This window comes from Electrona antarctica (assembly GCF_951216825.1).
Source record: "Electrona antarctica genome assembly, chromosome: 6".
NCBI lineage: Eukaryota > Metazoa > Chordata > Actinopteri > Myctophiformes > Myctophidae > Electrona > Electrona antarctica.
In genome coordinates, this window is record NC_136811.1 from 17,559,818 (window position 1) to 17,572,237 (window position 12,420).

General features: G+C 41.9%; 1 protein-coding gene across 1 annotated transcript; it reads left to right on the plus strand.

Annotated features, from left to right (window-relative positions):
- Positions 1 to 1,706: 1,706 nt before the first annotated feature.
- Positions 1,707 to 12,246, plus strand: LOC306924981 (steroid 21-hydroxylase-like; the record flags this gene model as incomplete). The annotated part of the gene is made up of 11 exons (XM_079503660.1): positions 1,707 to 1,840; positions 3,181 to 3,372; positions 4,643 to 4,732; positions 5,445 to 5,599; positions 5,775 to 5,870; positions 6,097 to 6,207; positions 9,589 to 9,675; positions 10,412 to 10,525; positions 10,939 to 11,105; positions 11,334 to 11,437; positions 11,999 to 12,246. Exons 1-11 carry the CDS (start codon positions 1,717 to 1,719, stop codon positions 12,244 to 12,246), a joined length of 1,488 nt encoding a protein of 495 aa, XP_079359786.1. The 5' UTR covers positions 1,707 to 1,716.
- Between the last annotated feature and the right edge of the window lie 174 nt (positions 12,247 to 12,420).

The following is a 12,420-nucleotide window of genomic DNA, read 5'->3' on the forward strand; positions in this document are numbered from 1 at the left end:
ACTAGGCCTTAGGCCTCATTCACACGTACCAAACACCAATCAAGCAATGTTTGGTCGTTTTTTTGTTTTTTTGGGCCACCACAATGCTTTTCCAATGGGAGTCACATGGTTTGATCAAACATTTGTGTTTGATCGCTGATTAATGATTGCTCCCCCCTCATCAAACAAAAATGTTTGGTCAAACCATGTGACTCCCATTGAAAATGAATGGGAGCAGCAATCAAAAAGCAATCAGGCATCACACACGGACCAAACATTTGTTGTGTAGGTGTGAACTAGGCCTCAGGCAGACAACATTCTACACATTATGTTTCCGTGAATGCGTAGTTACAACTACAGTAAGTATAAATTAGTTTAATAGTTATGTATTTACTATTTACAGTATGACAGTGGTTCTCAAAGTGAGGTCTGGGAACCGGAGGGTAAATAGTTCAATGAATGAATGAATGAATCAATCAATCAATCAATCAATCAATCAATCAATCAATCAGCTTTATTGTCAGAACACAGTTACAGGTAAAAGTGAGGTGAAACTTTTTTTTATGCAGGCTTTCACCTTTGCAGTTCAACGGGTACAGGGTTAGGATAGTTAGGAAGCAAATGAACCCTTACTGATCTGTAACTCTGAGATGTAAACATTTGTACACTCTCAAGAGTTATTCCACTTATAACAGTATCTGATATTTAGGAGCATAGATATAAGGCATAAAAGCAATGTCCCTGGTGCTTCACCTGGAAAGACTGCAGCCTTGAAGTACAGGCTCAAATCCATGCAGTATTGTGACATTACCTCACTCACTCCTTTCTCAACAAACAAACCATGCAGATTTTCGAGGAGCGCTAGCCCCTGCCTTTCGGAAATCATGTCAAATGGCAGCCAAGTCTATGTTTGTTTAGGGCACTTTAAACAAAAATAGAGTAGTCTGAGCCAAGTCTATGGACGTTTTTAGAGTACAATGTTTGATTAAAAGGAGTGAGGCACCCCTCACTTCACACAAGTGTGTTCCACAGGTGGATCACAAAATAAGTAGAAATAAAAATCACACCCGTGTGAACTGAGTGGTGTAAGGTCTTATATAGACTGATCAGCTGTGGTCTGACGTAATGTCTGATGTAATGAAATCACACCCGTGTGAACTGGGTGACCATAGCAACCATGCTCATTTTTTGGTACGAACAGACAGACAGACAGACACGTAAACTAACAAAGCCAGTTGTAGGAGTGGTTGCACCACTCAAAAAAGGAACCCTAGAGACCATGGACAGTTTATCATTCTAGGATAAACATTCAAGCCAGCCATCCAAGGTCAGTGACTGTTGTCACGCCGTATCAAGTACATTAATGCATGCCAGTGTGATGATGAGGAATGGATTACGTTTGTTTTCCTTCACCGCAATCCTGTTTTCAACGATGAAAAGAAACAAAAGGCACTCCGCTATTGCTATTCATTCATTCCTTATCTATCAAGCTTGCTCCCTGTTGTGTATCACATCATCACGAGTGAGGATACACAGTATGTTGCCTTGACCCCCCCCCCCCACTGGCCTGCAACAATATTTAGCCCTCCTTGAATCGGGCAAATAGACAAACACTGAGGACAGGCAGGTTAGGAGGGGAGAGGAGAGGCATGGGAAGTAGAGTGGAGGAATATAAAAGAGCAGAGCATGATGATGATGAGACCTTTGGATGTGTTGACGTCCAGAATGGCACTGGAGATGTCAGCGGTCACAGTGGGAGCGGCGGTTCTGGTTGTGTTGTTGTGGCTCGTGCTGAGCTACAGGTCCAGACAGAGAGACACATCCACGCAGGGGGAGCACCACGATGGAAGCCAGTCAAACGGTAATTCATTATACTTGACTAACATACTTAACTAACATTTCAATGTCAACGTTCCAATTTTGTCTTCTAAAACTACTTTGACCACATTAAATTATTTGGGGGCAAAGTTTATAAACTGATAGCTTTATATTCTGAATTCTGATAGTAATCATAACGATCTCCAGCTCTAGACCAGGGGTGCCCACACTTTTTAGACTTGAGAGGTATAAATGACCAGCTCAACCAGATCTACCCACCAAAATATATATTATCCCATTGCTGAAAATAGTTACATTTTAGGCAAACGCACTTGGAATGGGAAATAGAGGGGGAAATGAAATTGGTAGGGTTTTAACTTTGTAATACTGACGTTAAACACTCTTGGAAACAAAGTATTGCATTTTGGGTTTGAGCTTCCCTTTTTGATGGCAATCATTACTATCAGAATAGCTATAGAGCATGTTGACCAATAATTAGTTTAACCAAAAATAATAATAAAATAACTACAGCGTCTTTATTTGTCAGTCGAACAAAAAAAAAAAAGATTGCTTTTCGATAGGCTAATCAAATAAAACATAACATATCGCTCAAAAATTGTTACTTTTCAGGATTCTAATTTAAAAAGTAGCAAACGTAGCAGATCTACAAATTCAAAAAGCGTAGCACCACGTTTCAAACTTGTAGAGCTTGTAGATAGATTAGATTAGAACATTAGATTATACTAAGATCCCCTGACCGTGTATGATCATCAAGTAGGGCGTTAATTGTTTTACATTTGAAAACTTGAAATGGGACATTCTGCATAATGAGTACTTTCTAATTAAGTACATTTTGATACCAATACTTTTGTACTTTTACTCAAATAAATGTTGAGTTCCGGACCTTTACTTGTAACAGAGTATTTCTGCGTAATTCATGCTTTTACTTAACATTTTGGGCGGGGACCCCTTTTGGTGTTTTAAGCATTATGTTACACTTTAGCTATTGAAAAATAGCAGATATACAAGCTTGTAGGTCTGCTATTTTTGAAAAACCGTGAAAATGTGGCGCAAATCTTTGAATATATATTCTTTCAGAGCGAACGTTTTTTAACTCAAATCCTTACTTCTGGGGGCAGTGGGGAGATCCCTGGAACAACATATTTTCAGATGGGGGTCGGCGGCCAAATACAGATATAGTTTCTGAGGTCTTTGACATGAAAATGTTTGAGAACGACTGACATAGAAACATAGGGTTTTTCAGAAAACTGTCATGATTTAGAAGACATTTGTAGAATCGCTCTCGGTCAAAATGGGTTAAGTAAAACATGCAAGTACTTTTGCCCCACCACTGCCTCTCATTCCCTCTCTGTCTCCCTGCAGTGAAATCTGGACTACAACACTATCTCTATCAGTTTCTCCCTCGCTCGTCCTCCTCTCCCTCGCTGCCCGGCCCGCCCAGCCTCTTCCTGCTGGGCAACATGAAGGAGCTGGCACACGACCACCTGCCCATACATCTGACCAACCTGGCACAGCGCTACGGCAGCATCTACCGCCTCAAGTGTGGCAGCACCAGTAATGAATCCTTTACATGATCACAGTTGTTGCATTTACTATGGAATCTTGCATTTCCCGTCAGTGCGTCACACGGCAAGCCCCCAGATCATCGTGACATAACGTGACATCAGCCACCATATATGGTGCTCAGGTCATCATGACATCAGCCCTCATATATGGTGCCCGCCCTGGTCATCGTGACATCATCAGGGATGGATATCCCTGATCATAGTAAATGCGACCTGCTGTCGCAGTTAAGTCCATATATGGAGATTCCTGATGTCATCAATATTGGCCAGCAACTCTACATCTGACCTCAGACCTCAGATCTCCATATATGGATATATGTTAGAACCTGTTCTGACATTCCATATGTTGATCCTTCCCCATGCATCCTTCCTCTTCGATGTCTCCCTTTTTACCTGTCCATTCAAACTGTAGACGGGTCTGCCCCAAAGTTATTGGTCTGGCCTAATCAAGCCCTGTACACTCAAGACATGCTCCTTATATGGCCAGTAAGTTCTACCTGTCCATTCAAATTCTAGACGGGCCTGTCCCAAAGTTATTAGTGCAGCTGCACCCTGCAGCAGCTGGCGAATCAACAGGCCCGAAAATTAAGGCCCGGCCCTACCTGGGCCCTTATCAAACCCTGTACACTCAAGAGAATGTCCCCCCTACCACCCTTAGATCTCCATATACTGTATGGAGCTGACATGTTCTGACATTCCATTATGTTCATCTGGCCTCATCAAGCCTTGTACACTCAAGACATGCTCCTTATATGGGCAGTACAAAATTCATTCCATGTTGATCTGAACCCCCCATGCCAAAGCATCAGCGCTCGCCCAGCAGTCTGCCGTCAACGAGGCGGCTGCGTGCACGCAACTTCGCCCTTTAGGGCTTACTGGTTACTTTTGATGCAGTAATGGATTTATTTATTTCAAGTGTGTGGGTGGAAGAGTGGCAATTTAATTTGATTAATCAAATGTGTCCTAAAAGCCTGTATTTAAAATGAGTATGTGAAGTACACTGTGACGAGATCTCAATATAGCTGTTCCATAGCTGAGCCCTCCTGTACCCGATGGAAGATTGACACAGACCAGTACAGAACTTTAGGAGATGTAAATAATTTTCCTGTCTTGTATTGAAATTGTGTACCTCACTGTTAGTGTATATGTCGACATTCCACTACCGTCGAAAGATTCTAGTAGTCAAGTTTGTCACCACTTGGACATTTGTTGTTTTGTTTTCCACTATGTAATCATCTCGTGTCTTTGTCTTCCTATAGCCATGGTGGTGCTAAACAGCAGTGATGTCATAAGAGAAGCATTGGTGAAGAAATGGTCAGACTTTGCTGGGAGACCAATTTCATACACAGGTAAAAAAATACAGGTTAAAATGAAAATGGACAACCACCAATGTATTCTTAAATGTTTAGCTACAGTGTTGTGGATACATATTGTTTCACCATCACTCTTTCCCTGGTCATGGTGAGGACCCAGAATGGTGAGGACCCAGAATACTTAAAGGAGAATTCCTGACTAGCTATTATCTTACCGTAATCTGATGTTATTGTATCCATGAACCAGTAGTATAGGCAATTGTTTTCCCTCACTAAATGCATGGCTTATTTTGATCACTCGACAATTATTTGTTTTTTGTTTACATCTGTCTTTCATAATGTCAAAGATGTTGCTAGAGATGGATTTTCTTTTTGTAAGAAGAGCACTATTCCAGAATTCAACTTTAAAAAGGTGACTCTAATTCTCTCAGGCTGTAGCTCCCAAACTTTGGCATGCTCTTCCACAGCTCTTGAGAGCTGCAGCCTCTGTGGACCATTTTAAGAACAACCATAAAACGCTACTATTCGAACATGCATTTGCGGAAGTTACTTGATTTTATTTCCATGCTTGTGTTATTATTATCTGCTGTCCTCCTCGAGATGAATTGCACAGCCTTTTTCTGTTCTAACTCATGTCCGGTTTTTAATCCCACTGTAAAGCACTGTGAGATATCTCTGTGAGAAGAAATGTACTCCCTACTTACTTACTTCACTGCCTCGTTTGCCGTCAATTCGGTGCGTCAATCAGGAGACATTGTGTCGTGGGGAGGCCGGTCCATCTCTCTGGGGGACTACACAGAGGAGTGGAGGGCCCATCGCCGGCTGGTCCACGGCGCCTTGCAGCGTTGTTCTCAGAGGTCTTTGCACGGTGTGATCGAGAGGCAGGCTCTGCACCTGCGACAGGTAGAGCACCTGTTAATGGGTTATATCAGTGGTTCTCAAACCTTTTTCATGTCATGGACCCCCAATTGATATGTATGTGGCCACGGACCACAAAGGAAAAAAAATCACCAGTTTAACCAGCATCAATACTTAGACTTAAAAAATGTCCATTCCATCGTGCTCTCTCACAATTCAGGTTTTGATGGACTATCAGGGCAGTGCTGTGGATCTGTCAGAGGATTTCACTGTAGCAGCCAGCAATGTGATCACTACTCTAGTCTTCCAAAAAGAAGTGAGTAACTAGCTGTCCTCCCATGTGGCTGAGTGTGTTTTTCCTCGGAGGAATCAAAACAGACCAGAAAGAGAACATGCTCGAGTGGCACAGTGGTAAAGAGCGAAATCCACCGTGTGTCGATCGTCAATATGAACACAATTGGCCCGTAACAGAGCATTTCTACATTGCAGTATTGATACTTTTCCTCATAAGTAAACAAATGTGAGTATTTTTTTTACTGCAGTATGACAAGAGCTCTGAGGAGCTGCAGAGTCTGCACGGCTGTCTGAACCAGATCGTCGCTCTGTGGGGCTCCTCCTGGATCTCTGCTCTGGACTCCTTCCCACTGCTGCGGGTGAGTCCACCAGCCACACACACACACACACACACCACATCCAACACATTAACCACTTCAACTTCATTCATCAGGGTGACCCAGGGCTCTAACCCTGAGTACCCGGCCCTGAACCCCCAAATCTGGCATGGCATGGCATGGCATGGCATGGCATGGCATGGCATGGCATGGAGTCTGTCATAAGAATGCTGAGCAAGGCGTGAGTCTTGCTCAGCAGCTGCTATGCTCACACACCTTTATATATAATCTTATCTAAGGCACTATTGGGCTATATCTTGCGCCACCCCTTAACCCTTATCCCTAAACTAATGTCATTTTTTACTATTTTATAAAACCATTTAAAATAGTTTAAATAGACGATCTACAAGCTCACAATGTCTCGATGTAGATCGGCTAGTTGAACTATTTTAAAATGTTTTTCAAAATAGTAAAAAAAAAAAAAGGGATTTAGGGATAAGGGATAAGGGTGGCGCAAGATGGAGCCCATGGGCCCTATTAAGCAAGTGGAATCTAATTACATATAATTTTACAGTTTTTAAGACGTGGGGGCGGGTGCAATGTCATATTACAATTATGGGCCAGGTAAGAAGCGCTTTCGACACCCCGTGGTGTGAGCAAAACGGCCTTGAATTAGTCATGGGAGTGTTTAAGGGAGTTTTGAGGCTTACCCAATGAACATGTCCGTACTATTCTCTTTACGACACCAGCTGATGATGCGCCCTTTTCGGCAAGTGGTATTACATTTCTGCAGACTGGCACCATAGACATGACATGACTTTGTCACATATGTGTAATGTTTTTTTTGTTTTTTTGTTTTTTTGAAATACCTGAGACAGTTTGTTGTACAGTTTGTGGCAAAAGTTTGTAAATAAGCTAAGAGACCTTTCGGTTGTACTGTTTGTAGTAAAAGATTGTAAATATCTAAGACCCACACAGAAGAAAACCCTTTACCTGTACTTTTTGTGGTAAAAGCGCTCAAACTGTCTTTATTTTCCTGCCTTGATCTCCTTGATCCCCCTATCTTCTTCCCTTTATTTGTTTTTCTTGGAAAAATGACACAAAAACATGCACAAAAACATTGGTTTTACCTGTAAAACTGTGTGAAAATAAAGCTGATTCTGATTTTGATCTGCTATTTTCTATCCCTGGATGTTAGCCTGTCATGACATGCCCCGTATAGGGACGATACGAGCCCTATTAAGCAAGACGAAAAACCCATGCGGTAATACAGATTTCGCCCTCGCTCTGCGCCTTTTCGTATTATGGAAGCCGTGGTGAGCGCTCACTCATATGGAATACCACGTTCCTGCATAATTTAGCATTGGGGGAGTGTCCATATGTTAATTATTTTCGCTTTGCGCTAATTTGCTATTAAGCCCCTTGACCTAAAAACACTCAGCGCATACCGATTCCGCCTGGGTCTGACCACGTCTTAAAAGCAAAAAGCACTGTTTCATTTTACACTTGAGCGGCTCTGGAGTGCTGCTGGAGTGTTGCCATGTCTGTTTATTATAAGCGGCTTCTTTTTCTGCAAAGATGCTTGTAAATATTGGTAGTTGTGGTTGCTTTTCTTGTTTCTAAAGTGCTTATTTGGGCTTTTCTCCTAATGTTGTTTAAACCAGTGATCCTCACACAGCGACATTCCCATGTCAAGGACCCCCAGATTAATGCATTTGCCCAACTAAGCCAGTGACCCCCATGACAGATTTGTGTTTTTAAATGTTTCAATAACATTTTTCAAAAATATTCCACAATTGTCACTTTTTTCTGAAAATAGCAGATCTACCAGCTCACAATGCATCACATTCATTCATTAAAACAATGAACTCTGACTGCAGGGGGATATATATTTATAATGATCATTCTAACAATGTGCAAGAAAATATGTAAAAAGAAGGAAGAACTTTATATTTGTGGACAATCAAAATATGCTGGAAATTTTAATGTGGTGTCATTAAAAGGAATCTTGATATGGCAGACTCACTATCTAGAAAATAAAAACATGGCACTTCATTTAAAATAGGTTGTAGACCCCTGTTATATGCGATTCTTTTGGGAGTATGTTTATAGACCTATTTACTTGTTTCTATGACACATGGCAACAGCTCATTTCTCAACCTTTTTTAGAAATTAAAACATCTCCATACTCATTGGGAGGTTTGCTTTCATACGCTGTATCACACCCGACTCAATTCTTCTTCAATAATATGCTACGAGCGAAGACCATAACATTGGGGCCGCAGCAATACGCATGGCGCACGTATGGCATTTCAACTCATTCCTTCGTCGTGACTCGAATGAAATAAAATAAAATAAACGTTATTTTACTGGTGTTTTTCAATAGAAACAAATAAAGAGCGTGTGTGCAACAGTCAGTGCATATACGTGCATGCACTATAGGCTATATTTCCTCCTTGTCGGGATGGTGAGCTGAGCTCTTCACAGCCCGTTTGTCTTTCATATTATTCTTATAATATTTGATATTATAAACACTCATGGTTCTCTCATTTCTCAACCGTTCTTTAAAATGTAAAAATCCCCATATTCCTTAGGAATCTTGCTTTCATTCGCTGTATGGTACATGGTTCTATTTTTATCGAATTAAACAATATCAAACGAACTTGTATGTTCGGGGGTTAGACGATTCTGGGAACATTACGCATGGATTGCCAATTTGCCAGCCAATGCTGCGTATCTACTCGCAGTTCCATTCCGATCTGAAAGGTATAGGTAGGTGCCATTTCAAAGTCTTAGTTATTCATTTATGAATCAAATGAACTAGAATAAAGATTTTTACAGCTGTTTTTCATGCTTAGAACAGAAACAAATTAAGTGACGATGTGCGTATATCTCCCTCCCTTAGCATATGGCTGCGCCGCTGTAATGACTTTCCAATGAAAACTGCAAGTTACTTAACAAAATAGAGACATAGGCCTACAAGCTATGCACATCATGGCTGTGACAGCTTGTGGATCTGTTCTTTGGAGGCATAAAGGTGACAGCATGCAGTGCAATATGAATAATTAACCCAAATGTGACAAAGTCATGTCATGTCTATGGTGCCAGTCTGCAGAAATGTAATACCACTTGCCGAAAAGGGCGCATCATCAGCTGGTGTCGTAAAGAGAATAGTACGGACATGTTCATTGGGTAAGCCTCAAAACTCCCTTAAACACTCCCATGACTAATTCAAGGCCGTTTTGCTCACACCACGGGGTGTCGAAAGCGCTTCTTACCTGGCCCATAATTGTAATATGACATTGCACCCGCCCCCACGTCTTAAAAACTGTAAAATTATATGTAATTAGATTCCACTTGCTTAATAGGGCCCATAGGGTTCAACTTGATGCTTCAACTTTTTAATTTGATCTTTCCGTAAAGAAATTCCCCAATCCGCCATTTTCCCGACTCCTTCAAGAGGTGGCCAGGAGAGATGACATGATACGAGCGCAGCTAAATGATTACAAGGTTTGTAACAAACAAAATGGAAAAACATCATGTGATTTGAAGAGCGGTCAATGACCATGTTGTTTACTCAAGATAGACGGACGGACGGACGGACGGATAGATCATCCATCCATCCATCCATCCATCCATCCATCCATCCATAATATTCAGAGTGGTGGATGAAGAAACTGACATTTTAACTGCTAGTTACAGCCTGTATGCTAGTCTTCTATTTGCCACACTGTAGGCTATTAATCAACAGTTTTGTTGCACAGTCACAACAGAAGACATGCAAAGATGCCATCATAGGATCTCTGCTGCTGGCCACCGACCAATCAGCAGACACGACCCATGAAGCCACTGACCAATCACCAGACACAACCCATGGAGCCACTAACCAATCACCAGACACGACACATGAAGTGGTGGGTATGACCTTCAGCTATTAGGTCAGCGCACTAATCATCAGCTTGGAATTAGAAACAGCATTGAGAGATCTTAAGATGTTAATTCATTTATTTGTATTCAATTTGTCTGAAAATGTCTCCCTCTTTCCCCCCCCAAGATATTTATTAATATGTACACATATTAATAAATACATAATTTAATTCAAGTGAATTTCCCCTCTTCAAGTCAGCTTAATTTCAGCATCCTCTTTGGTATTGAAGCAACATTCACGATTGAATGCTTAATGAATAACATTAACATTGAATAGCTGCATAATGAATCCATGTTGTCCTTGGGTATGTATGTATAGGTGCTGACAGACAGCCATGTCCACATGGCCACAGTGGACCTCATCATAGGAGGGACAGAGACAGTTGCAGCCTGGCTAAACTGGACTGTTGCCTTCCTACTGCATAGACCGGAGGTACCCCCCTAGCTCTTATAAGACTTCATCAAACCTCCCTATAGCACTCAGCTCTTCAGACTCCACCCTACGCCCCTAGCACTCACCTCTTCAGACTCCACCCTACGCCCCTAGCACACTTTTTGCAATAGATGGTATACTATGCAGATACCATGATGACCTTGGACACATGTTCTCACGTTTTTGTAACTTGGATTTGTTTTTCTTGACTACAAATGTGAAGAATGCTATATAACCGATTATTTTCCTGATATACTACTTTGTTTCAAAGCTCTGCTTATTCTGATCTCGCTCTTTGTCACTCTGGATATGAGTGTCTGCTAAATGCTTATGTTGTAAATTGTGAAGTGGTTGAATGGTCTTCAGACAGCCATGCCCTAAGCAGGCAATGAATGTAAATGTTTGCCTGGTAGCTGCAGTGCAGAGTGTATGAGGAGATGTGCACGGTGCTGGAGGGACGCTACCCCACGTACAGCGACCGACACCGCCTTCCCGTCCTGGGCTCTGTGATCAACGAGGTGCTCAGACTGAGACCCGTAGCTCCACTGGCAGTGCCACACAGAGCCATCAGAGACAGCAGGTCAGCGCTGATAATACTATACGTACATATTATTTTTCATAGATTCTAATTTAATTCTTGACTGAGGCTTGTTTTCACAGTTTTGAGTATGGACCTCAAAAAGCAGTAGTTCTCAACCTTTTCAGGCCACTACGACCCCCCAAAATAATTATATTTGAACTGCAGTTCTTGTCTGGACCCCAACATCGAGAACCACTGATCTAATCTGTGTACCTTGTATGTGTTTAGCATCGCAGGCTACTTCATCCCTAAGAACACGGTGATCATTCCCAACCTGTTCGGAGCGCACCACGACCCTGCAGTTTGGACTGACCCATATGACTTCAAACCAGGTCCATCCTGGGCGGGTTGGGGTGCACACCATTCCTTTCACTTGGCTAGACATTTTCTTAACCACTTGAACTTACTTTAAGCCATACAGCAAACAGTATATTGTCGCTGTTGGGCAGAAACCTCCTTTCTCCATATTTTAACCGTTTGTGTTTTTTCGTAAATGAATGCCCTACTGCCTACTTGATCATACTATATCATCACACAGAAAAATAGCAGATCCACAAGCTTGAAATGCATTTGTGCTTGTAGATCTGCTACTTTTGAGTAGTTTTGGACATAATTAGGTTTCCACCCGACAGAGACGATATACTAATTACCATATATTACTATATATGTTCAGAACGATATGCGACCTTCACACCTATAGCACAGGGCACAGAGTGACCTTTACCCTATGATTCTACTCAGTCTGAGCAGAAGCATGCAGGGACAAATCATATCCCCACAGTAGCCATACAAATGAATGACCAGATCGGACATACTGTATGTTCACTTCGATCCCTCTTAGCAAATAGATCCATGCTACATCAATCAAATATAACGCTAACTCTCTCTTTCAGAGCGTTTTCTGGAGGGAGGCGGAGGCTCCACGCGTGCTCTGCTGCCTTTCGGAGGAGGTGCTCGGCTGTGTCTCGGGGAATCCGTTGCCAAAGTGGAACTCTTTCTGTTCACTGCCTACTTGCTGAGAGATTTCCAGTTTGTTCCTCCTGAGAATGAGGCCTCTCTGCCAGACCTGAGAGGAGTTGCCAGTGTGGTGCTCAAGGTCAAATCCTATGACGTTATAGCTCGCCCAAGACCCGCCACTTAATCTGTAGTGTTTTATTCTGTGTTTAATATAAGAAGTTCGGAATGTGTGTGGAAATGTGCATGAAACAAATTTGTTAAATAATCATTAAACCTTAAGATGTCTAAATTGTCTATTCAGCATAATGTTGTTATCTTCATCAGTGCAACTGAAACATTCTGGATGGACAAATTAACA